Here is a 26,394-nt window from a genome sequence, read left to right as displayed (position 1 = left end):
TGCGCCATCTTTGAACCGGACCTGCTTTATAGACACCAGCAGATGCCCCCCGCTGTGTATGTGAGAGGCAGGCTCGACTCCCCATGTGGTCCCTGTGCGTGCAATTTGGGCTCAGAAGAAGTGTGACCCCAGGACCCCTCCAGGTCACCCTCAGCAGGCGGCTCCAGAGTCCTCAGTGAGCCACCTCCTCCAATCACAACCCCTAGAGTCCTCTTGGCTCATGGCCTTTTCTCTTCAGTGACAGTGGATGGGTTAAATACAGAAAGGAAGGCGGTGTCCTTTGTCACCAAGCATGAGCTCTGTAAGGACTTGAACCATAACCAACTGAGCCTGCTTAGCCAACACGTGTGACAGATATGAATGTTCAATACAAACATGTTGACTTTGCACTTGGTTCCCGTGGGCATCAGGGCCGGTTGGCTCAGGCATCTGCTCTGGCAGGAGAGGGTGGCTGAGCGCACACTGGAGAGGGCTCCCGCCTGGCTGCTGGTCCCAGCCCTGTGACCTCAGGCAGTCCCTTTTCCCTCTCAGGGACGTGGTCACCATTGATAAATGACTGGATATTCTCTGAAATCCCTTCCAGAATAGCAGGCCTCTGACTCTGCTGATTTAAGTTTGGGGACGGTGCTGGTGGTAAACGACCCTGCACTTAGCCTGCCTGCTTCTTCGGCAGCAGCGCAGGGCTTAGCTGCGGTTCGGTAACTTCTTATTTATCTTTCACCCGGGGAGCATTTTTGATGGCAGTCATCACAATAGCGAAAGGAAACTGTGGCTGCTTTGGCAGCCGCCGCTCCAAGGTGGTCTGCTCTTTCGGCAGCTGTCCCCAGTCTACGCGGGGAAGACCTGCGGCCTGTGTGGCAACTTCAACGGCAACAAGGGCGACGACTTCCGCACGCCCGCGGGCCTGGTGGAGGCCCTGGTGGAGGACTTCGGCAACGCCTGGAAGCTGCGCGGGGACTGCGCCGACCTGCGGAAGCAGCCCAGTGACCCGTGTAGCCTCAACCCCCGCGTGGGTGCGTGAGCCCAGGGGACCCCGCAGAGTCCGAGGGCCCGCTGTGGGTGCATTCCAGTGGACGGCCGCCCACCGTTGGGGGTCGGGGGAGGCGCTCGGTTTTTACCGTCAGCGTTTGCCTATCCGTGGGGCAACCTCTGTGGGCCAAACCCTGGGAAAGGGAAGAGCAGGACCTATTGTAGTTCCGTCCCTCGATCTTCTCAGTCGGTCATAGCAGCAGTCGCCCACACTCTGAATTAAATTATCGTCAGATAAATGCCCTGGGCTGGCCATTTGCAGATTTATCTGCGGCAGCATTTCAGCCCTACCTGAAGGTCCCTTGCTTACCCAACGCATCTCGGAACAAGGAGTGCCCTGGAAATACAGCTGATTATGCACTTAAGCCAAACGTAATTAGGAAAGACTATTGGCTTCGGAAGGTAAATCACAAGGAGTCCCAGAGCCCAGCGTTCTTTTTGCAGAGAGGAGCCGGGATACGGATTTCCGAGTAGGATCCGGTGGCAGGGCCCTCGCTAAGCCCTCTCTCCCCTCCCGCTCTTCCCTGCAGCCAAGTTCGCGGAGGACGCATGCTCTCTCCTGACATCCTCCAAGTTCGAGGCCTGTCACCACGCCGTCAGCCCGCTGCCCTACCTGCAGAATTGTCACTACGACGTCTGCTCCTGCTCCGACGGCAGGGACTGCCTGTGCAACGCCGTGGCCAACTACGCCGCCGCCTGTGCCCGGAAAGGCGTGCACGTCGCCTGGCGCGGGCCCAGCTTCTGTGGTGGGTGCCCTCCCTGCCTGCCACCCTCCCCCTCCCGTGCCCCCCCCCCCCGAAACCCAACAGAATCTGCTGAGGAGGTCCTCAATCTCTGTGCACTTGTTTTATTTGCACCTAGCACTGTCTGCACATCCCTGTGTTCTGACAAGCGTGGGGTGTGGGAACAATTCATTTGCAGCCACTTTTCCCTCCCAACTCCCAGCAAGACACGGTGGTGGGGACTGGCTCGCTCACAGGACATTCTAGCGATTGCGACCTGTTTCAAGGGGCAAGCTGGACCCCTTACCTGGAGGCCTAGAACACGCGTGTCCCTGCCAAGCAGATATTTGCTGTGGTTGCTGCCACCTCGTGTTGGCCACCTGTATGGACAGGCTGTGGAGCGTGGCTCTCTGCATCCCTGCAGGGTCTGTGAAGGCAATGGCAAGGGCACGGACCAGTACTTTGCTCTAAACCTCAGGCAAAACATCGGTGGACTCCTGGCCCAAATCTGGGTCACTGTATAAAGTTCTATGAAGTGGAACGATATCATTGTCCTCAGCTGATTATAGATCTCACTCTGTCCTGTTAAGTTCTTGGTACCAGAGTCGGAATCTGCCCCACGCTCTGGTCCCCCGAGTGGCTAGGTTGTGCTCACCTTTTGTTGTTGTTGTTGTTGTTGTTGCTCTGGGGACACTTGTGAGTGCCCAGTGTGGTCGGGGAAATGGCAGTGGCATAGAACCCGAGCCTTCCTTTTAGAGATGCAGATGGGACTGCTTTCCTCCACGCCTATCATACTGAGTGAAATGGTAATTAGGTCACTGCAGGGGCAACCGAGGAAGGCTTTCTGGAGGCAGTGCACTTGAGTAGGCTTTTAAAAGATGGCTCCCCTCCCCTTTTTGGCAGAAAAGAGTTGTTTCTAACAGTGGAATAGTAGTAGTGATGTGTAGAAGGGAGGAGGGTATTCTGTGGAAGGATAAGGTGTAGTGGATATCCTGATGTTTAGGGCTAGGTAGATGTGCTTGGAGATAAAAACGTTGGTGGTCTTGGTAGAAGCAGAACAATAGGAGCTATGAGAAACGGTGAAACGACTTGGTATCGTGTCCCTGAAGAGAAGTTGAAGTATGGGGTTTATTGAGCCAGCCCATGTTTTGAGTCGAAGCACTCTTGCGTAAAAAAGGAGAGACACGGGTAAGGATGGAGGGGAACAGGTACGTAGATGGGTTCAGTTGTGCCCCCTTGTCCCTCCAGCTCTGGGATGGCACAGGTCGAGCAGCTGGACAAACCAAGGCTGAGACCTTGTCAGCTTCTTGCCTGTGGCTTTCCGGCCATGTGACCTTGAGTCCTTCACTTCACCCGTCCAGACTTCAGGCCCTCATGAGTGCTTGCTGTTTAGAAATGGGGAAAAGTAATGAGGGGTAAATGATGGGATGTTTGTGAATCTGTTTTGCTTGTCCAACAATATTAGAAATTATGCATTAGCCGTGTGCTGTAGCATCTGAAGGATTTCCTAGTTTAGGACATTGTCCTAGAATGCTGAGGACTTACTGAAATATTCTTTAATCACCCAAGAGCAGCTGTTCTTAACCCCCATTGATAGCAGCTTTAGCAGGGACTGAGGGTGGGTTAGAGCATTCTCTGACTCCTGAGTCTTTAAGGTACAGCAGACAGTGCAGGGTGTTGGGGAGAGAAACCTCCGTATGTTTATGTGGAGGTGAACCAGAGCAAAGGCCGCCCAGATGGCATTGGGCTGTTCCTCTGAGCCTAAGGAAGGTGGGCAGGACCCCTGGGTTCATTCTGTTTCCCTTCCTGAGAAACAGAGCTCCCTAAACCACTGACTCCATCCAGAAGAAGAGGTCACACCAATGGGGGACATTGTGGAGCAAGGACTGGTCACGTAGCTACGTTGTGGGATGCTGTGAGGAGATTCGGGAGAAGCACTCACATTTTTTTTTCCCCTTGTAAGTTGGTTGTTTCCTTTGGGAAGGCAGGACTATGGGCTCCTTGAAGGCAAGGACCAAGTTTTACCATCTCTGCCTCGCTGAGCCTAGCACAGCCCTTGGTACACAGTGGGAGCACAACTAAATCTCTCTTAAAAGGAAATGTGCATTTTCCTAGGGAAGGAAAAATTTAATACGGCTCCAAGTCAGTTCTAGAGACTGTCAGAATAAAAGCAGCTCTTAGGTCCAGCTGCTCCTTAATGGGTGACATGTGCCTGATTTCTATCTTTATTGTCCAACTCGCTCCTTTCTTAATCCACCCTTGCCCTAAATACTTATCCAGTGACCAAACCTCTCTGCTGGTTTTGGGGGCGGGGAGGGGAAATCTATGTCTAATATGGTTAGAGAGTTCCCTTTCTCCCCAGCTACCTTCAATGCCAAGCCCAGAGCAGTCGCAGGAGGGGGAGGCTGCACCCCCCCCATCATTTCTGAGCTTCAGGGCAGGGCTTTCTTTTACAGCTTCTGGGAAGTGCTCTGCCCGCGGGTTTCAGTGGGGAAGTGGATTCCAACACCGAGGGGAAGGATGCTGATGGTCCCAGGAGGAGCGCCCCCAGTGAGGTTCTCGTCTCCTAGACGACAGCTGATCATGAACAGGAAAGCATTTTGCTCCTACACGCCCCCGTGAAGGATCGCATCAGCGGGGCGCTCCTGAGACCGCTGTGAGCGCAGCCAGTGGGTTATGTGTCGGCCAGAGTCTGGGAGGGCCAGGCCTTCTCAGCCCAGGCCTGTCTCAGGAGCACCCCTCCCAACAGGAGCCTGCGGAGCTGGGGCCATGTTTTCCCAGTGATGATGCTGTAATAACGGCAGGGGACATTTACCCCAGCAGGGGACATTTACCCCATGCCAGGCATTGCTCTAAACGTGGTTGCTCAACTTAGCTGTCACAACGACCCAGGTGGATGTTGTTATTACATTCCAGGGAGGAAACTGCTCAAAGTCTCATCATTAACTAATGGCACAACTGGGGCTTGAACCAGGAACTTGGGTTTCAGAGCCCCCTCTCTTAGCTGCTTTGCCACTTGGCCACACATCCTTCTGGCTCTTGTCTGTTGTGCTATTTCTATGTAGGAGGCCAGGGAGAGGGAACACTGTGGGTAGGTGTGAGCTGCCTGCTGTGCTGGAGTAGGTGCGAGAGTGTCCCTGCTCTTTGTGACTGATGTGCCCTCAAAAGCATGGTTCCTAAGGGACCGTTTTCTTTTTAGAGCCTAATGGTTAAAAACATGAACTTTGGATCATAGAAAGCTGGGTTCAAATCCTGCCTCTGCTTCTTCCTGTGAGGCATGACCCTGACAAGTCACTTAGCTTAAGTGTCAGTTTTCTTACCTGTAGAAAAGGGGTACCTAACTCACTGAGAGGCGTAAAAGGTATAAAACCTGTGTGAAGGGCAGGATATACAGTAGGCGCTCAGTAAATCATTGCCACTGTTGTTATTATCACTATAGGAGAAATTCCCCTACCCATCAGTTCTAGTTCTCTTCAATATCCACAGCTTCACGGTCCACCAGGATTTCTACTCTGTCCCAGGCTTTGAGAATTCAGAGATGACTGAGCATGGCCCCTCTGGTTAAGCAGAGAAAACATGTGTATCCCTAATTATAACAGATATCTGTGAGCATAAAAATACACTCTGCTCATGGTGGGAAAGAAAATCAGGGACCATACAGATATAATTGGGGGGGTGTCACAGCTGTGAGGGCTGGTGCCCCAAGTCCTAGAACCATATAGTCCTCATCATCTTAATGTTTCCACTGAGGCCTTCCTTCCCCTCCCCTCTCTCCTAGCGCTGAGCTGCCCACAGGACCAGGTGTACCTGCAGTGTGGGACCCCCTGCAACATGACCTGCCGCTCCCTCTCCTTCCCCGATGAGGAATGCAATGAGGTCTGCCTGGAGGGCTGCTTCTGTCCCCCAGGGCTGTACCTGGATGAGAGGGGAGACTGCGTGCCCAAGGCCCAGTGCCCCTGTTACTACGATGGTGAGATCTTCCAGCCCGAAGACATCTTCTCAGACCATCACACCATGTGGTAAGTGCAAGCACCAGGGAAAGGAAATGGTCCTCCAAGTCCTTCATTTCACAGATGGGTAAGCTGAGGTTGCAAGGAAGGAAGGGACTTGCCAAGAGTTACACAGGAAGTCAGGGCAGAGCAAGGACTTCACCCAGGTCTGACTTTCTTATGATGAGGAAAGGATGGTAGGATTGCTTGAGCTTCATTGCCAAGTTTCGTGTGTTGGGCCCCATTTCCCTGCTCTGGGTGTCAGCTTCCCTTGTCTAGAACAGGAAGTGAGCTCTCCTTGTCCCCCTACCTCTTGAGCCTCTTGTCAGTGTCTCAGGTCAAAATGTGTGAACCAGGAGAAAATACATCTCAGAAGTGTTGTCTCAATGGTGCATTGCTGACTTGCTTCGTGCATGTCCCTTAGAAATAGCTCTAAATAGTGCCTGCTTCTTGCAGCCCTTCGCCTGGGCCCTATCTCGTGGCCAGTTTTAGCAGGGTTGCCATGGTCACAAAACATATTTGTAGCAGAACCTTTGTTGAGCAAACACTTCCTTGGCACCTGCTCGGTCCCAGGTGCTGGGCTAGAGATGGGAGATCTGAAGATGAACCAGCAGCGTGGGCCTCAGAGGAGCTGACAGTCTACTAGGGAAGCCAGTTAAAGTGTCCTGATTATGGAAATTTTCACACCGACATAAAAGAGAGAGAATAATGTAAAGGACCCTAATGCATTCATTGCAGTTTCAGTGATTATCAGCACTTTGTTATTTTCAGTTTATCTATTCCCTCCTCCCCTTTTTGGCTGGAATAGTTTATACAAAACCTGAGCTATTCTATCATTTTATTGGAAAATACTTCAATATGTATGTCTAATGGAGAAGTACTTTAAACATCTTAACCATAATACCATTACTAACCTAAAGATTAACAATAATTCCTTGATAACATCTAACATTTAGTCCACATTCACTTTTTTCTGATTGTCTCAGAATATTCATTTATAACTCATTCATTCAAATCAAGATCCAAATGAAGTCTGCACATTGTATTTGGTATGAAGCCTTTTCTCATCATTCCAGTGAAAGTTATTTGTAGCCCCTCCCAATTTCTTGTACCCAAAACAGATTGTTTAGACTTGTATTAAGACAGTTGTGGCCACTGGACTTGGATTTCAGTGAAATGTGTGGTATATCCATCTAGACTGTGACCTTCCCAAGAGCAGAAACATGTGTTAGGTCCTGATCCCCAACACCTAACCCATTTCTGGCAGAAAGTAAGTACAACTGCTGTTTTGAGGTGAAATAACTATAACATTTGGTAGACTCCCTATATCAAGACCTAAAAGACTCCATTTTCTCAGAACAGGGGACGATTACTTCCATTTGGGAGGAATTGGGGAAGACTCAAGGAAAGAGGTAGCTCCTGAGTTTGAGGAGGATTCTAACAGCAGGGGTGGGATGGAGTAATGGGAGGTAGGCTTTGTAGGTGGAGCTGAGTCTTGGGACTGAAACACACAAGGAGTATTCATCAACCACCAAGGTCAGTACTTGGGGGAAACATATGTTGTATGAAGAAAAGATAAGACTGGTGGGAAGTTGGACCCAGTTTCCAGGGTCTTTGAAACTGGGTAAGAACTCATGCTTGATCAGTAAGCAATGGGGACCTTGGAAGGTTTAAGCAGAGGAGAAATAAGATCAAAGTGTAGCTTCAGGAAGTGGGTTCCAAAAGCTGCATGAGGTGTGAAGGCAGGGAGTTTAGTTGTGGGAAGATGTTGAGAGCCTTGTCAAAAGATGGAAAGGCCCTGGGCAAGTAATAGCAGTGGAAATGGAGATGGGGACAGAAGCTAGAGATACTGGGTAGGATGTTTGGGAGGAGGAGGTTTGTTGAAGGAGGCTCCAGGGATTTGAACTTGAAGGCTTGGGAGGACATTGATGCCAAGAACAGCAAGAGGACTCTTGGTATGAAGAAGGAAGACATGAGTTTGGCTTTGGCCTTGGTGACTTTGAGTTATCAAGAGACCATATTAATGAATGAATGGACCAACAGCTGGCATTATGGGTGTGGAACTTGAGTAAGAGGTTGAGTTGGAGAAAAAGACTTGTGTGGTGTTAACAGTTTAGGCATGAGAGTAGCTAGGCTTGCTAAGAATAGTGGACCCAAGAGCAGAAAAGAGGACTGAGTTCAGAATTTGGGGATTCAGAGGGTCAGGGGAGGAGAGAAAGGATCCTATGAGAGAAGCCAGAGAAAAAAGGTGAGCAGAAAGGGCAGAACCAAGACTGGGCGATATCATGGGAAATGAAGGGGATAGGGAAGTAATAACATCTTCCATTGATTTGAGCACTTGGCCTTGGCCCCATGGTTCTTTTACTACCATTGTCTGTCTACAGTTTTTAAGGTGTTTTTTTCTGGAACCTTAAAACCATACTGTTAGGCAGGCAGGGCTTGCTTTTTAAGTCAAATTTGAGGCTTAGAGAGAGTATCGCTTCCCCAAATCATCCAGCAAGTAGCTAGACCCAGGGACTCCCAAACTCTTCATATTACAAAGAGAAAAGGCTGTTGAATTGGGTGATCGGAAAGTCACGGTGGCCCCCATGTTTCAGTAGCATGGTGAAGAAAGTAGCCAGAAAGTAGGAGGCTGGGATGACTTGGAGGGCAGCAAGTGTCAGTAGTTGTTTTTACCATTTTAAAGTGCAAGGAAGGTGGGGGATGGGGTGTAGCAACCCCTGGGTGAACAGGGCTGGGGAGATGGCCTGGCTTCAGGCTCTTCTCAGGGTTCCACATCAGTGACCTCTCCATGACTCCCTCCTTTTCCCATGTCTCCCCTGGAGGCGCCAGGGCAAATCACTATTGACCACCCTGTTTCCCCACTTCATTTAGAAAATTGGATTTCATGGAGCCTGTGAGCCAGAGGCAACTCAGGGCTTGTCTATGGCTGTAGATTTTTCTTGCTTAGACAACACACTTAAAGAATGAGCCCAGCTTCAGCAAATGATGGTGAGGGCCATGGCAAGGGGCTAGGAAGGTGCAGGCACACGTGGGCGGGATGTTTCTTCAGGCCGTTTGCTTGGTCATCAAACAGCTATCACAGTAGAGTGTGTGCTACTACAGACCAGGCTCTGGGCCAAGAATTGAGTTTTAAACCTACCTGCAAGTTTCTTTTTTTCTTAATAAAATTAAGCTTTTGGGTCCTGTCCAAAAGACAGATAGAACATAACATTTGGGGAAGGATATTTTTTAACCAGGCGTTGGTCAAAAACCAGAAGGCATTGGTTCTATATGTGCCCAGACAGGGGAGGACTGATTCTCTTATTCATTCAGCAAATTTTGATTGGACAGCAGGTACATTAAAAATGTTTAAAATCTTTATAATTAGAGAAATACAAATGAAAACAGTGACTATTACTTCCTATCTATTAGACTGGAAAAATTTGCAATCTGGATAATGCCAAGTCAGGGCTATGGGACATGGAGCCCCTGGTCTACTGCTGGTGGGATGTAGGTGGATTCAAAACCTAAATTATAATTTCAAAACCTAAATCTTATTATTTCACATTCCTGCTTGAAATCATTCAGTACCTTCCCCTCAGTAGGCCTTAGGGTAAAGATCAAATTCCTATCATGACTTCTCAGGCCTCAAGCGGACCTGGCTTTGCCTGCTGTTCCTCTCGCCAACCTTCTGACCTTCTCTTAATCTTGAAGATGCATTGTTTCCTTCAAAGTCAAGGTCAATTGCACCTGGGTGATCAACTGGCACAATATATATGCACATTATATATCCACACCTGATATTTCCACAGTTCTGCTCCCGAGCATATATGCGCACTAATGGAATTCTCACACAGGTTCTTAAGGACACATGTATGAAGATATTGATCATAAACATGTTGTTGGTGGTGAGGAGCTGGTGGCAATCTGTGTCTATCACTGGCAGGGTGAAGAGGTAGAAACGTAGTGGATGCTCACTGTAGCGCATCAGGCAACCTTAGAAGCACCAGATAAGTAGGACATGTATTACCAAGGATAGATCTTTAACACATCGTGCTGAATGAAAAAAGCAAAACATTGTGATATGTAAGATAATACAATTTATAGAAACTAAACATCCATGCATGCAAAACAATCACATATTTTATAAGAATAACTCAGGTATACATTAAACAGGAGAATATTGTATTAGTTACCTTATTTTGCTGTGTATAATGAGCACCCATGGCTTAGTGTTACCTATGTATAATGTGTTTCCTTGTTTTTCCTTCCAAAGTTTGGGCACAAAAGTGCACATTATATATGGCAAAAGGCAATATCTCCTGCCTAAAAAAATACTCCCAAATTTAGCAGCTTAAACAATACACATTTTCTGAGGGTCAGGATCCAGGAGCAGGTTGGCTGCGTGGTTTGGCACACATTCTCTCATAAGGTTGCAGTCAAGCTGTGGCCCGAGCTGCAGTCGTTGGGAGATGGGACTGGAGCGTCCATTCCAAGCTCACTCGCGTGGCTGTGGGCAGGAGGCTTCACTTCCGCACCATGCGCACCTCTTCAGACAGTGGCTCATGGCACGGTTCCCCCCAAAGTGAGCGATCTGAGAGAGAGCACCAAGATGGAAGCCACAGTCGATTATAACCTAATCTGAAGTGACTTACAGGATGCCGCTGTTGCCATAGGTCACACAGGCCAACCTTGGTACAATGTAGGAGGAGATTACACAAGGGTGTGGGTGGCAGGGCGTGGGGATCATTGGGGCCATGTAGGCGACTAGATACCAGGAAAGTAGATACCCATGTTAGGGGATGAGGTTGGGATTGGATGGTAGGAATAAAAGAAAATTAAAAAAAAATTGTTGTGTCCATTATGCAAAGCCTGTGCTGGATGCTGAGAATATAATGGCGAGCAAGAGCAGTTATGGCTTCTGCCTTCCTGGACCTTAGAGCCCAGTGACAGAGAGATGTTAATTAAATGAAAACTCAAATACACGTTAAATTACAGTGCACTGAGTTCCAGGAAAAGAAGGATTTGGACTATGAAAGCTTGAAATGCAGCGGGGACAAAGAAGGATGTGTGTATGTGAGCCGAAGTGATATTAGATCAAAAGAAACGGTGTGTGTAAAAGCCCTGTGTTTGAAGGGAGCAATACAACTTCAAGGTGGAAAGAAAGCCACGGGGCTGGAGACGGGAGAGGTAGGCAGAGTCAGATGCATGGGTCCTGGGAAGCCATGGTAGGGATTTGCCTTTTATATTAACACCTAGCGAGGGCGAGTTATTGAAGGATTCCAAGCAGGGTTGTGATCTAGGGTTTGGAAAGATACTTGGGCTGCCAAGAGGAATGTGTTTTGAAAAACACAAGAACAGGGGTGGAAACATCAGTTTGAAAGCTTTTGCACTGTCCAGGTGAGAGGTGACAGTGGCTTGTGACAGGGGAGGTGATATGAATTCTAGAGCTATTTAGGAGGCAAAGTCCAAGGGCTTGGTGATGAATCAGATGTAAGAGGTGGGGAGAAGGCGGTGTCACAGCTGGTCCCTGGGCTTCTGGTTGGTAACCCTAGATGGATGGTGGTATCACGCAGTGACTCAGAGCCCTGAGGACGACTGGCTTGGTGGGGGTCAGGGCTTCCGTCCTGAATATCCTGGCTTTGAAGTGTCTGAGACACCAAAGGTGGCTGTCATATCTCATAGGCCTTTGAATATAGGTCCGAGGTTTCAAAAGAGAGATCCGAGCTGCTGATGTGAATCTGTGAGCCTTCTCTGTAGTGGCCGCTGGGGTGCGGATGACATGCCGTATGAGAAGCAGAGAGAGGCTAGGCTGGATCCCGTAGAGGGGGTGAGTAGTGTGAGGCTGAGGAGGAACGACTGGGAAGTAGGAGGAAAACCAGGAGAAACTTTTTTCTTTTTCTAGAAGAATGGAGTAGACAACAGTGATGAATGCTGTTGAAAGGGGTCAAGTAAAAGAACTGAAAATGGTTCCGTTGAGCTTAGTAACATGGAGGTCCTTGGTGGCCGTAGCAAGCTGTGTTTCAGGGGCGTGATGGGACTGGGAGCCCAGAGAGTGAATGGGAGGCAAGGAAACAGAGATGGTGGTTGTAGCTGCTCTTGCAAAGCCGGGCTGTGTTTTCCCTCCGCAGCTACTGTGAGGATGGCTTTATGCACTGTACCACGAGCGGAGCCCCGGGAAGCCTGTTGCCACAGCGTGCTATCTTCGGCAGTTCCCTGTCCCACCGCAGTGAGTACCGTCCGCCTGGCAGGGCTCTTCTCCACCCTCTGCCCAGACTTCTCACGCGTGGAGTGGGGGAGAGAGCTGAGCTGCCGTGCGATGTGCGTGCCTGTTCAGACACGGGGCAGGATTGCCACAGTTCCCGTTTGTGTGAGTGACTTTCAGGACTAGACATGCCTTTCTTTGCATGTGTAAGTCCAATGATTGAGGCAGGAGGAATTTTATTTTGTGATTTGAAAAAGACTGAATTATCTGCGATATGGAGTCAATGAGACCTCTAGTTTGCCCTTGGTGACCTCAGCCCATGAGCAGCTGTGGCTGAGTTGGTGGCCTCGAATGTGGTGAAAACACCCACCTTCGATGGCCTCCCTCTTCCTAAGGACTTGCTATCAAGGATCCTTCTTTAGAAAGCTTCTCAGATGGATTTGAAAGAGGGGAGTTTGGACCTGTTGCTCTCAGTTTGAAGGTCCTAATAGTTGCTGCTATTTAAGGACATGGCCCAAGAGGGAGAAGGAGCTAGCTGGGCGCTGGTGGGGCCATATTCCCATTTACAGACAGGAGGGCCTACTGGCTTTCAGATGGATCATCCTTGCTTAGAAAGGGCCTCCCAGTCGGGAGAGGGTGCCTTTAGACAGATAAATGGGCTATTTTCAACCTCTAGCTTGACCTCTCTGCCTCTCGCTTTCTTCACGATGCCCCCTCTCCAAGTGGCCCAGCTCTGCACCATGTGTTTGTCTGCCAGCTTGTCCTGGGCGAGAGGTCTGGTCCCCCCACGTGACTGACTGGGGAGCATCTCTCAGCCAGGAGCTGGGACAAGACATTAAGCAACTCATGACCTTGCCCTATTCTGTTCAGCCTGCTATAACGAAATACCACAGCCCGAGTGGCTGGCAAACAGAAATTGATTGCTGAAAGAAGTCTGAGACCAGGGTGCCAGACTGGTTGGCTGAGGGTCCTCTTCCTGCTTCATAGCTGATACCTTCTCACTGTGTCCTCACAGAGTGGAAGGGGCTGAGGCGTTCTGTGGGGTCTCTTTTAAAGGGCACGAATCCCGTTCATTAGGGCTCCACGCTTATGACCTAATCACTTCCCAAAGGCCTCACCTTCTAGTGCCATCATATTGGGGGTTAGGATCTCAAGGGTTTTGGGGGGAGACCCAAACATTCAGCCCATAGCTAATCTCAAGACCACGAAGGCCTGACTCTTTCTTCTTCATGCCCTTTTGCTGTAGCACCTTTTTCACGCTCCCAACCCCTCTCGGTTTCATCCTGCCTCTTGGGTCTGTCTTGATGCTTCCTCTTGCTCTGAGTCTTCTGGTCCAGTCACTGGGAGAGATCATCTCTTTCAAAGTCAGGAAATTCCTAGGATTTTGTGAGATTTGTAAAAACCATTTCACCTTTTAGAGTTTTAGTTTCCTAACAAGAGCTTCCATATAAAAATCAGGCCAAAGAGTCTGCCTTTCTTGTCCTCAGGAGATTGTAAGGGGTGTATATAGGAAGATATAAGGGGTGTGAAGTACATGAGAGTTTTTGAAAGGAAGGTGCTGTATCAGTCATTCGCCGTCATCATTTATTCAGTCAGCCATTGATACCTACTAATTGTCAGGAAATATGACATCTCCATGAACAAAGTAGACAAGAATCTCTGTCTCATGGAGTACGTGTTTTAGTGGGTGAGGCTGAGGTGGGGGTGGAAAATAAAAAACTAAGTAAAATATATAGTCTATCACATGGTGATCAGGAGGGCAAGTGGGAGTCTCAAGGGATGGAATGTTGCAACTGTAAATAGAATTGTTGAGGTGGCCAATGGCTCAGCAAAGGATGGCATGTTAGCGAAAGGCCCCTTTAAAGTTTTTGTGACTAAATTAGTGGTAGCAGTTTTAGGAATGTCCTGTTGGGGCCCACAGAGGTTCCTTTTAAGCGTCCGAACCGCTTGGTCCTTTAAAGCTTGGGTCTGGACATTTCTGCCATGTATCATGATTCATTGCAACCCACTACAGTAGGGTGAAGGGGGATGGGGGGGTGGCCCCCAGAGGGCGGCTGGGGTCAGGAGAGACACCGTCAGTGTGGGCAAAGGTCAGGAGCTCAGCTGAGTGGATGAGGCTGCCACCTGGTGCCACACAGGGAACCTGGCTCAGGAGGTCGGGCAGCACTTCGTCCCAGGGAATGGGAGGCTCTGTGTCTCTGGAATTGAGTGACTACACCTAAGGGACCAAAGGACAGTGTAGAACGTAGGTCTATTCAATCCATCCCTGATGGCCTCTTTCATTTTCCAATCTTCAAGGCAAAAGGAGCTTGTCCTGCCAGCCCCCCATGGTCAAGTTGGTGTGTCCTGCTGACAACCCGCGGGCTGAAGGGCTCGAGTGTGCGAAGACCTGCCAGAACTACGACCTGGAGTGCATGAGCATAGGCTGTGTCTCCGGCTGCCTCTGCCCCCCGGGCATGGTGAGCCACCCGCCGCTGCGCAGGCGTAAGCGGCCTTCCATTTCCCTGCAGGCAGAGAGGCTGAGAAACAAGAGTTAAACCAAGACGGCGACAGTGGGTGGGGGGCGGCGGTGACGGGAATGGGGGTGGTCGTCTGTGGCTCAGCCAGCCGCCAGCGTCAGGATGGGAGATGCTAGGTGCTGGGTTTGATCCTGATGAGATCTGACAAAAATACTTCCTGCACAGAGGTGCCTTAGAGAGCAAAGCAAGAATTTCCAGAAAATACAAGTGAAAATAGGCATTTCCACTAGAATTTTCCCAGGGGCTGCGTTCCATTGTATGATGAGAGGACACACACACATATTTGCATATTATTGGCATATATTGTATGTGTATAGCTTTCTATTTCAAGAGGGGACTTTCATGTCCCTGCCATGCCGTCAGCAAGGCACGGGTCCAACACACCCCTTTCCCACACTGAGCCTAATTTTCCTTATCTGTAAAGTGAGTCGTGAGGTGTTGGCCCACTCTTAACATTCCATGATTCTGAGGCTGGTGTTCCATGTGTGGTCAAAGGCATGGTGGTGTCAGCTGATGGTTGTTGGTACCAATTCAATGCCAACAAGAATCCCCAATTTAGGGTATGGTGAAGAAGAAACTTTATTTAGTGCAAAATAGCTCAATTTTCAATTGTGATACGGCCTGGCTGTGAAAACTGCAAGGCCGTGAGGCAGCCCTGGGGCCAGGACTCTCTCCAGCAAGACAGCTCCGCTCTGCTCTGCTCCTCTGCGGTCTGCTCTGCTCCGCTCTGGCAAGACATCTTTGGCATTTCAGCTCAGTCAGTGGAACACAGTCTTCGGTCATGGGTGGAAAGGAAAAGTGCACCTTCTGAGCCAGAGGGGAGCTGACTTACATGGTCAGAAGTCCCTGCCCCTGATCTCTGATTGGTTGTCTTCATGCAAATGAGGACTCCAAATCCTTACAGTTTGATTGGTCCAAAAGGCATTGTTCTGAGTGGTCAGACTAGTGCTGCTTTGATTGGTCAGAGCCATGCAGCTCCGGTGGGATGGGGAAAGCTTCAGTCCTGTTGGTTGGAACAGGATTCCAGGAACTACTTTATAAAGGCTGGCTCAGGTGACAGAACCACCATGCAGCCAGGCAGTTGAGTGCAGCCTCTCTACAAAGTGCAGTTTGCATGACAAGCCCCTGTGCAGAAATGGCTGCTAGGTTCTGTGTGTGTGTGTGTGTGTGTGTGTGTGTGTGTGTGTGTGTGTGTGTTTAAATTTGAGCCCAGTTAGCCATGAGAAGGTCTTAGTAGGTCTTCTTTCTCAGGGTCCACACTGGTTTGTGGGCTCCTGACTCCTCTGTGCCTCCTGGCGGTGACAATGGTCTGAGCACGCCCAAGTCCTCACCTTCCTCCCAAGCCTAATCTTAGGCTGTTTTGAGTTTAAAAAAAATTATACATATGTTATTCTTGTCACCGTGAAAACCAGGAAAGATTCTGGATTTTTCTTTTTAAAATGCATCTTATCTTCTTGCTTTCCCTGACTACAGTTTCCCAGACCCAAAGTGAGCGGTGAGGGGCAGGGGTGGTAGAGCCAAAAAAGGAGGGGACAGGATGGCTTTCATGGGGCTGGAAAGGGCATTAATGATGCCCAGGCCCTGGCTTGAGGGGCAGGGTCCCGGGCCATGGGAGCTGTCTGCGTTCGGGGGAGGGCACTCGGACCATCGCCGGTGGCCCTCATGGGCCCTGCCTGTTAGGTGAGTGCGGGGCAGATGGTCTGTCTCCTTCCCTCCAACCAACTCTTCCATCTCCAAGACACAGACACAACCTGTTACTCATTCTCCCCTGGGTGTTCCCCTCCGTCTTATTCTCTCAGGATCCTGGAACTGTCCTTCCTAATGAGGGAGCTAGAGATTGACCAGGGAGCACCCCCAGACTAGAAGGTCTTGCTTGGTGCCTTAGCAGAAGGTGGCTATTCAAGGAGGTACATAAGGAGGGGAGAAGAGAAGAAGAGCAAGAAATAGAAGAGAGGAGGGCAAGCTTCCATGTTGCTCCTTTTCCTCCGAGGACCCCTTGTTTTGACTGCCCCTTCACCATACCCAGAGGTGAAATTCTCCCACATCAGACGAGGCTCTGGCAAGAAAAGGGGCATCTTTTAGGCGATTATGTCGGCATCAGGGACTCCTTTCAATGAACTTTTTATTTTAATAAAGGAACTAGTATAGATACTCTTAAATATTAATAACCACAATAATTGCATTATGGTCCCAAATCCCCAGTGGAGAGCGAGATGTGGATGTACAGGATGTGGACATACTGCTGGGAGCTCGCTGGCTTTCCTGAAGCCTCTAGTATAGACAGTCACCGGGTATCTGCCGTGGAGCGGGGTATCTCTCACCCCACCCTCAGGGGATTGGAAACTTGAAAGCTTGAAAGCTCACACTGTAAGAGATTGGGTTATTTTCACAACTGCTTCATTACGATGCTGACTAATGTGCTAATTGCTGAGGCCAGATTCGGCAGAGCAGGAAAGTCTGCGTGATTTATGAAGTGCACAGTGTGTTGGCTGCTGCACAGGACACGTGTTCCTGGACAGAATGCAAAGAAAAAGGATCTGGAAACAGCCTGTTTGGGCCCATCTGACGGTGCAGACATTCTTCCCAAGGGTGTTTCTCTGTTCGGCCCATTCCCTGTGGAAGGTGGTGAAGTTGTGGCATGTTACTGAGGGTTTAGGGAAAAGACCAGGAATTCTGCGTTCTGAGGACTTGAAGGGTGGGGGGAGGATGTAATTCTTTTCTGGGGGGCAGATCTACTTAGAGCAGAAAGAGCCCCTGAGTAGGAACAGGGGTCAGAAGGCCGTGTTCTCAGTCCAGGCTTCACGACTCTCTGGCCCCTTGCTCTTGCACAATCATTCACTCTTGCTCTGAGCCTCAGTTGCATGCCCTGTAACACGGGCCCATAATTTCTGTTCTGGCTTTATCATGCTTGCTGTGGGCCTGAAGGAGTTGTGAGTTGTAGGAAAAAGCACTTGTAACACCAGTGCTATAGAACTGTAGGAACAGCTTTACTTGCTGTTTTCATGAGTAACCAAGGGCCAGTCTCAGAGGCTGCACCCTCTGAGTCCATGGCAGAAACTGATGAAGGGCCTGCTTTCTTAAATTTCCAACCTGTTGTGCACAAAAACTCTTATGAATACAATAGAATGATGAGAAAAAACAAAACAAAGAAAGCAATTATATACAAAATATACGCCCCTCTAATTTTTTTTAGCTACAACAGACACAATACGTTACTCATTCAAATTGGCATATAATTTTCTAAACACCTTCTCTCCATTTCTGTGCTCATATCATCACACGCTGGCACTGGGCCATGGACCACACTTTGAGCAGCGCTGCTCTGGGTTGCAGACTGCCTTTTAGAGCATCTCTCAATGTTCATTGCAAGGCCAGCAGTGTTGGCTTTAAAATGTAGGGAGCAAGTAGAGAGTTCACCCTCTTGCAAGTTGTTCCAGCCCTGGCACCTGTTTAGAGCAGAGGTTTTCCGGTCCACTCCACAAGTTGCAAACTCCATCCGCAACTGGTGCAAAGGTCTCCCTGCATGGAACAAGAGGGTGGGCATGCTCCTGATAAGTGGTCAACATCCTCATAAATGGTTGGTGGAGAAGCAACATAAAAAAGGCACTGAATTGGAGTCTCGAATTCTAGGTTTGAATCCCGGCTCCTGGCATTTTGCTAATTGAGTGGCAAGTCATTTAAAATCTTTGTGTCTGATTTTTATCACCTCTAAAATTGGGTTTGAAGGGTTGTTTGGAGGACTGGATATGACAGTGGCAGGCGCAGGGAAGTTGCTTAGTAAGTGGGGATTTAACGATGGCTATTGTAAGAAGTTCATGGAGGAAAACAATAAATCACATTACAAATAGAGATGCTCTAGGGAATTAGCAGACACTGGGAGCAAGTTTTGAGACCTCAGTGTCCACATTCTAGGGCCCACTGGATCAGTAACATAAAGGGGTTGCACTAGATAATTTCCCAAGTCTTTTTCTTTAGTTCAAAGATACTTGAGTGTCAACTACAACAATTGCCTTTGTTAGAATATTACCTGATTCCACCACGAGGTGACAGCAAAGCACAACCTACTGCCCACTGCTCAGTTCTCATTCTAGCTGTAGATGGAATTCTCTCTAGAGGCACCATCGAGGGGCAGAGCAAGAAGGAACCCCCAAGACCCAGGATTTCAATTCCTCCTATCCCACAGGAGGAGACTGAAGAAAGGGAGGAAAAAGAACCATTCAAGGATAAGTACTTCTATAGTGGAAACCCTGGTTTTCTGACTCCCAGACCAGATCCTTGAGACACTAGGCTATGAGGTGCTCTGGAGAAAATGGGAGATTTTCGCTTACCTTTTACTATCTAGTGAATTGCTGGTATGAGGAAACCTGTCGGCAACTGGGAAGTGCGTTCCTTTCCCTGGTTCTTTGATGCTCAGTTTTCTCACTGGCCCAATATGAAGAGTGCAATGACTTTGGCACTGTTTTTGAAATACAGAGCTTGGGCTCAGGGGCCCATCCAGAGTGGGCTTCACATGTGGGCATTGCAAATCCTGTGAGGTATCATTTAAAAAGTTCCAAGAAAGCACTCCTGTCTTAAAAGTATCTCCTATACTTCCTAGAATTTATCAGCTAATCAGGCTTCCCAAAATGTAATAATCATAAATTCATTTTGGTGAACAAGCAAGAGCTTTAAAAAAGCTCACGATCTTATAAATCCTCATGGGAAGTCATTCATGCCTTAGTGTGAGTTATTTCATCAGATTTTTTTTTTCTTCCTAAACATATAGTTGAAATCAGCTGCATTGAGCTGGAAGTATTGATGGGGTGGGAGAATGTATAAAGGATAGTTGGAAGGCAAAAAAGATTTTGGAGTATGGTGTTCATGTACAGGGGCTGGAGGGAGATGGGGCCTTTTCAGAAAAGAGTAACAAAACCACTTTTCTCCTGCTCCATGGTTTTTGGGGGAGCTGATCAAGAGCTGGTACCATGCTGTCAGTGTGAACCATTCTTGGTAAAGATGACATGACTTGATGAACCATAGCGACAGCTATTTCTGCCTATTATGACATCTTTGAAGGACATCTGTCAACTTTATCTTATCCTTTTGGTGTCCCAAAGGGACAAACCCTAGGCAGTGATGGTTCCCTCCATTTTAAACATGACGTCTAAGGAACCTGCCACAAAGTCCCCTTGGGGACTGCTGAACTGATCCGCCCTGCGTGCCTGGCCCGTTCTCAACCAGGTCCTGTTCATCCTCTGCACTGTGCCTTTATCTTCCTCTCTCCATGGACTTCTGCAGTGCTTAGGACTCCCTGGGTGACTTTGGCTGGGCTGGTGTTATTTGATCTTCTCTCCCAAGTTGGGAACCCCCTGCTGAGAGGTGGCTTGGAAACCTATCCTCTCCATTTAAGGTTATACGCTCTGTCTCACCCCAGCCCCCCCACCCACGGACTTTCTAATCTTTTCCCATGCCTCTGGTGTTTTTCTAGCAGTCCTCACTCAAAAGGTCCTTTCTTTTATTAAAACATAGTTGACATACAATATTACATTAGTTTCAGATGTACAACCAACTTTTTCAAGTCCTGTGCACCTAACGAAGGGATCACCATGATAAATCTAGTGACCATCTGACATGTACAAAGTTATTACGATATTATTGACTATATTCCCTACACTGTACATTATAAGCCCGTGACTTATTTATTTTATAACTGGAAATTTGTACCTCTTATTTCCCTTTACTTTTATTTTATTAAATCCCTTTCCCCAATCCTTTGCCTCTGGCAACAGTTACTTTGTTCTCTGCATCTATGAGTCTGTTTGTTTTTAAAATTTGTTTGTTTTGCTTTTTAGATTTCAAATGTAAGTAAAAATCATACAATCCTATTTTAATATTGTAATCCACCAGTTAGTAATCTCTTTTCACTAAAATGAGACAGGGCAGAGAGGAGCACAGAGGAGCTGGCAGCATAATTTCACAGCCAAGCTAGGCTTTGAGTTTTACCTCCACTGAAGGAGGGATGGCTGCCTGGACCCAGCCCCGGGCCGGGGAGGGGCTACCTGGGCCCTGGTATGCGGGGCTTGTTGTCAGTGGGTTGACTACCTTAAAGAGAAGTGAAAACAACCAGCACGCAGACCAAGAGGCCTGGGAGCCCTCACCCCAGCCCTCTGTAGGCGATGGGACAGCACGTGTTCTGCTGAGGTGAGCTGAGGGCTCTGCTTCAAGGAATCCACCCCTGTGCATCCTGCATCACTTTTGCTCACGTAATGTTTTCAATATGAGGCTTATTTTTGGGTCTCCATTAACCGTAGACTGAGTGAGGATTGGTTCCCCTGCAGATGCATATTTATGTTATTCTTAGAGTGGCCACTAGGTGGCAGGCCTCACCCTTCAGTCAGAGCTGACAAAGCGTGAGAGGATGTGAGAATGCACCCTAGTTGTGATGGCCTATGAAGACTGGCAGACAGATTTTCTTCATTCCCCTCCTGATCCTACCATCTTCCCTACTAGGCACCTCAGCTCATTGTCTTCCAAGTACAGTGGTCTTAGGCGGTAAGAGCTACAAAGAATGTGGTTGACCTGTACCTTCCTCACTCTCTACGCTACCCCCCATCCTGCCCCTTCACTTTGGCTCTAAGAAATCAGGAGACCAACTGAGGCTGGGTGAAGGTGACGGTGAAGTAGTAAAGGCTGTTCTCCCCATTCCCTCCCAACACACGCACGCACGCACGATTTTAGCCTCTGATCCTTGACAGGAAATCTCTTTGTGCAGCTCCAGAACACCAGTTGCCTGGGTTTTGTCTAGTTTCAAGCCCTGGCTTGTCTGGGGAGTGACCGGATCACAGGGAGCCTGAGCCATCCAGAGTAGGGATGTCTCATCCCTCAGGGTGCCTGCTCTAGCACCAGAGTGCCATGGCCCCTTCCCTTGACGGTGACCCAGGGCTCTTTTAGACCCCCTGGGGGAAGGCCACGCCAGGGCGGACACCCAGGGCTGCCTCCTGTAGCTTGGATGGAAGCAGATCTATATGTTAGGGTCAGAGTGGGTTTGGCCAGTTCTTCCTGAGCCCACTGGGGCCAGTCGGTCTTAGTTCCTTTCTCTCCGATCTCAATAGACCTGAGGAGTATAACATGCTCCTTTAGTAACTTCTTGGTGGGAGGAGGGCAGGGAAGTGGAGCGTCCCCTGTGGAGGCCGTGTCAGAATCTCAGGAGACTGGGTGAGGAGGGCGCGTGTGGGTCTGGAACAAGTCTCTGGACTCTGGTTTTGGTCCATCTCTGTCCATGACCAGCATTTAACTTTCACCTCCAAGATATTAAGTGCATTAATAACTGGTTCATTCATTTTATTAATATATTGTCTATTTTCTTCAATTATAAACATAGTAGATGCTCATTAAAGAACATTTGGAAAAAAAGTTTAAAACCAAAAAAGAAAATAAAATTCCCCCATCCTAGCCCACCATCTGGAGGCAACTTCTATATTTCCTTTGTCTTTTTACAAAAATATGTATATATATTTTCATAATTGGGACCATATGTGTATACAGTTTTTTTCTCCCTGTTTTAAAAATTAACAGCATAAATATTTCTCACATCTTTTAAGATTGTCCCAAAGGGCCATTCTAATAGCTCCAGGGGACACCATCACCTGGCGAGTCCTGAGTGGAGTTAATCATGTTTCTATTGTTGAACACTTGGTTGCTTCCATTTTTTTTGGGGGGGGATGATAAATAATTCTATATTAACCTTTGTCCATAATAACTCTTTTTCCTTTGGAGAAATTCTCTGCATGGAATTACTGAGCCTAAGGATGTGTACATCTCAAGGTTTTTTGACACATGCTACCAAAGAGTCTGCGTTCAGGTTCCAGGTCACCATGTCCCCAGCAGGGGATCAGGGCAGAGGGTGGTCAGAGTGTCTTCTGCTGAGCCAGGGAGGATCCGTGTCGATGGGTGCCCGTGTCCACCAAGCCCCAGTCTGGCTGTGGGTCCCTGGCCTGGCCTCTGGCCGAGGCTGCCTTCCCAGCAGGGCTCCAGGTCACTCACTGTGGCCCCCAAGACGTTTTGATTGCTTTCCCTCAGGTCCGGCATGAAAACCGATGCGTGGCCTTGGAAAGGTGTCCCTGCTTCCATCAGGGCAAAGAGTATGCCCCAGGACAGACGGTGAAGATTGGCTGCAACACTTGGTGAGGCCCTGGGAGACGCTTTTGTGGGGACTGAGCCATTGCGGGTGGCGTCAGCAGAGGAGGGGACAAAGGTCAAGATGCTGTGGGGGCAGACATGGCCAAGGACCGCTGGCACTGCCCCCAGCACCCTGAGAGAATGTGACTGCTCTCCTCCTTTTTTTGTCTCTGTTTTTCCTTCTGTAAAAAAGGGGGGAATCTTTAGCATTACCTGGGCTCATTTGCATAAAATCTACTGGAGGTTAGTGTTTCTGTTCAGAGAGATGGGGCCTGGAGAAGATAAGGACCTCGCCCCGTATCACTCATTGCACATGTGACCAAGCTGCCAAACGGCATGGGGTTTGGACGGTCCTTCTCTGGCCTTATGTTGCCCCCCAAGCCTTCTGCCGGCGTGCTTGGAATGGCACAGGTTGGAAAGGGATCTTGTGTGGGTGGCTGGTTCTTCTTCCCCTTCTCCTTGGTCATCCTTCACATCGCCCTCTGCTCTGCTCGCTGTGCCTTTGACGTTGGGGCCGTGCACAGCTTTACGGAAAGTCCCATGCAGACAGGGGCAGTAGGGCGCTGAGCTACCTCTTGGGCCGGAGGTCTGACCTAACCCCCTCTGATGCACAGGGTGGGCTTTCTCATGTCAGTTCTGGTTACCAGGTGGTGCGATGGGGCATTGTGGCAGTTGGCAAATCACTGTAGATTTACCCATGTAACTATGTACACATAGAGCCTCTCCTGGCAGAAGTTCACGGTTGATCACAATTTTCCTGACTCAGAACTTTCCTGCTGTCCTGACTTGTTTTCCCCATTAGCCTCAGATGGTATGCGACCTCAGCGTCTGCTTCCAAAGAGACTCTGTGTCTACACTCAGGCAACCTCCAGGGAGGCCGAGCTTTAAGCAAACCTGCAGCTGGGGGTCTACAGAGGATCTAAGTCTCTTTCCCTGGCTGCCCGGATCACCCGTTCCCTTCTTTGCTTCTGTTTCCCTCTCGTAATGGAGTGCAGCATGACTTCCCTGTCTCTTCCTGGGCTGTGCTTTAAAAATGTGTCCGTTCACGACCGCAACCCCACCCCCCACCCATAATGAGGCTGTAGATCCTCCACTTCTTGAGGCTTCCTGGAAGGTGGGGTGGCACCCGGAACATTCTATGTTCCTTCATGGCCTCCTCATTCTGCAATGCCCACCCCTCACATCTGGCCATCCTTGCCCTCACTGTTCCTAGTGTCTGTCGGGACCGGAAGTGGAACTGCACGGAGCATGTGTGTGACGCCACGTGCACCATGATTGGCATGGCCCACTACATCACCTTCGACGGGCTCAAATACATGTTCCCCGGGGAGTGCCAGTATGTTCTGGTGCAGGTGAGAGGGAGGGAGAGGCGGGAGGGTGCGTCTCTCCTTAGGAGGGGTGGACAGTGCTGGCTGCAGTCTGGGGCTTTCCAGATCAGAGTCTGCTGTTCTGTCCATAGAAACAACTCTGGGGCTGGAGTGATGGTCAAACCTCTGAAAGCGGGGCCTGAAGCGGTCAGAGCTCGAACCTCACAGTGACTGCCCACCTTCCTTTAGTTTTCCTGGGTGGAGACTTATAAAAATAGGAGAGAAGCTCGTTTGCTGACGGGACTGTTGGGGGGCAAGGCTACCGTCATCCCAAATTAGTGCGGAAGCAGAATTAGAAAGAGGCATCTGTGCCTTTGGCAGACACAGCCTCCTCTGTCAGGGTGCACAGTGGGGAGGCGAGTGAGGCTGAGTCTCAGGCTGCGCTGACCCTCCCCGCAAGCACCCTCGCGCAGCAAACAACCCACACAGCCTCGGGCAGACCCCTGGACAGGGGGATGGCGGAGAGGAGCCCTGGAGTTTGCTGTCCGCCTTATGATTCTGCTGTATTCTCCACATTTTCTTTTCTAACCTGGAGCAGTTCAGAATGGGCAGGAAGCGGGTGGGGGCACAGGAAAGTTGGCCAGCAGGATGAGAAAGAACCCTGGACATCCTAGCTGGTGAGTGAAGACATGGGCCCCTCGGCCTTCCTCTCCCATCGTGTGGATTCCTGTGAATTTCTCTTTTTTGACACCATAGTGGGTAAGCAAGGAGATATGGGGCCTTTTCTCTTGAGGATAGAACAGCTCAGCTCTGTGAAGTGTTAAACAAATGTGGTCTTTCTGTCTCCAGTCTTGGGAGGAGGTTAAGTGGGGAGGTAGGTGTGGTCTGAAGGGAGAGCCACAAACCTGTGGGAGCCTCAGCCCCAGAGCCTGAGCTGCGGGCCCGGGGAGCCAGGTAGTGGGGGTGACTGAGCATGCATACCTGCCCAGCATGTGGGAGTGGGGCGGAACCAGCAGCGCCCTGACCGGCCACAGGCAGAGTGCGCTGCGAGTGAGCAGCCCCACCAGGCAACCACGTGCAGAGCATGCTGGGAGTGAGCAGCAGCACCAACTTGCCGAGCCTCAACCACCCAAACCAGAGCTCGATCTGGGAAGAGGTGGCAGGAATAATATTTCTCTCTGGGTACCACTTTCCTCCAGGATTACTGTGGCAATAACCCTGGGACCTTCCGGATTCTGGTGGGGAATGAGGGATGCGGCTACCCCTCTGTGAAATGCAAGAAGCGGGTCACCATCCTGGTGGAAGGAGGAGAGATTGAACTGTTTGATGGGGAGGTGAGTGCCAGCCCCGCTCCTTTCCCCAGGCCCCTTTGTTTCTCTGTCGGCTTGTGAGGAGCAGGCGTCAAGTGTTCGTTTAGAACTTGCGTGAATGGAATACTGTGCAGCCATGAGTGAGTGGAGCTATATCGTCTGACTGTGACATGTTCTGTTAGAACAAGTTACAGGTGCTTATGCATAATGTGACCCATTGCAGTAAAGCAAGGTGCAGAGAGATATGTGTGGAGGAGAGTGGGTGACTTGAGCTGCACAAGCAGAGGAAGAATCAGCACTTGCCCCTGGAGGGTGGAGGGCAGGAGAACTGTCCCTTTTATATATGTGCACATGTAATACATGTAAAATACAACTTTATATACATATATACACATGTATAAAAATATGTGTATTTTGGGAAGTGATGGTATTTTGGGGATTTTTACTTTCATGTTTTTAGTTTTTTTCAGATAAAACTTTTATTTTATTTATTTATTTTTAGAGAGGGAAAAGGAGGGGGAAAAAGGGAAACATCGATGTGTGGTTGCCTCTTGCACGCCCCCTACTGGGGACCTGGCCCATCACTAAGGCATGTGCCCTGACTGGGAATCGAACCGGTGACCCTTTGGTTCGCAGGCCGGTGCTCAATCCACTGAACCACACCAGACAGGGTCAAACCTTTTTTTTTTTTAAAGGAGCTCAAAGAGCAGTAACCAGATGCAGTCCCTGTGTAGTCTGAGCTTTGATGTAGTTCTTAGGGCGCACGTGAGAGCCACCAACGAGATCTCGTGGGAGGTATTGATCTGGGGCTCCACCTGAGACTCTGACTTGTAGGTCTGGCTGGGGCTCAGGACTCTGCATCTGAAGTGGTGGGCAGTCCCTAGACCACAGTTCTGGCTCCGCTGGTCTGACTCTAGCTAGTACTAGGGAGACCCAGGACCTGGGCTCACACCTGTCCTGGTATCTTCATGTTGTCCCATGGCCTCAGCCTGCATCCCGACCTTCTGCAAACACCCATCACTGATGTCAGGGGATGGGAGGCGAATTGCCTTCCCTGTGGAAGAAAACTGCTCAGCAGGTGTGACCTAGGGACTGTGAGTCAGCAGCGCCAGCCCTGTTTCAGAGGAGAGCCGCACTTAGGACAGATGACAGGGTGATGTTGAATAGGAGGTGT

General features: G+C 49.4%; 1 protein-coding gene across 1 annotated transcript in view; it reads left to right on the top strand.

Moving 5' to 3' along the window:
• Positions 1-26,394, top strand: part of VWF (von Willebrand factor) — a 122,737-nt gene that overhangs the window by 43,887 nt on the left and 52,456 nt on the right. The window contains exons 14-21 of the mRNA XM_054574700.1: positions 818-1,013; positions 1,560-1,775; positions 5,530-5,770; positions 11,854-11,951; positions 14,226-14,386; positions 22,505-22,608; positions 23,817-23,955; positions 25,110-25,244. Of these exons, the coding sequence (XP_054430675.1) occupies positions 818-1,013; positions 1,560-1,775; positions 5,530-5,770; positions 11,854-11,951; positions 14,226-14,386; positions 22,505-22,608; positions 23,817-23,955; positions 25,110-25,244 (1,290 nt within the window). The remainder of the gene's footprint in view (positions 1-817; positions 1,014-1,559; positions 1,776-5,529; positions 5,771-11,853; positions 11,952-14,225; positions 14,387-22,504; positions 22,609-23,816; positions 23,956-25,109; positions 25,245-26,394) is intronic.

This window comes from Pteronotus mesoamericanus, unplaced genomic scaffold, assembly GCF_021234165.1.
Source record: "Pteronotus mesoamericanus isolate MK-2021 breed Mesoamerican mustached bat unplaced genomic scaffold, CSHL_Meso_final contig_263, whole genome shotgun sequence".
NCBI classification, from domain to species: domain Eukaryota; kingdom Metazoa; phylum Chordata; class Mammalia; order Chiroptera; family Mormoopidae; genus Pteronotus; species Pteronotus mesoamericanus.
Note: the sequence above shows the minus strand (reverse complement) of the source record. Positions and strands in the feature narration are given on the sequence as shown.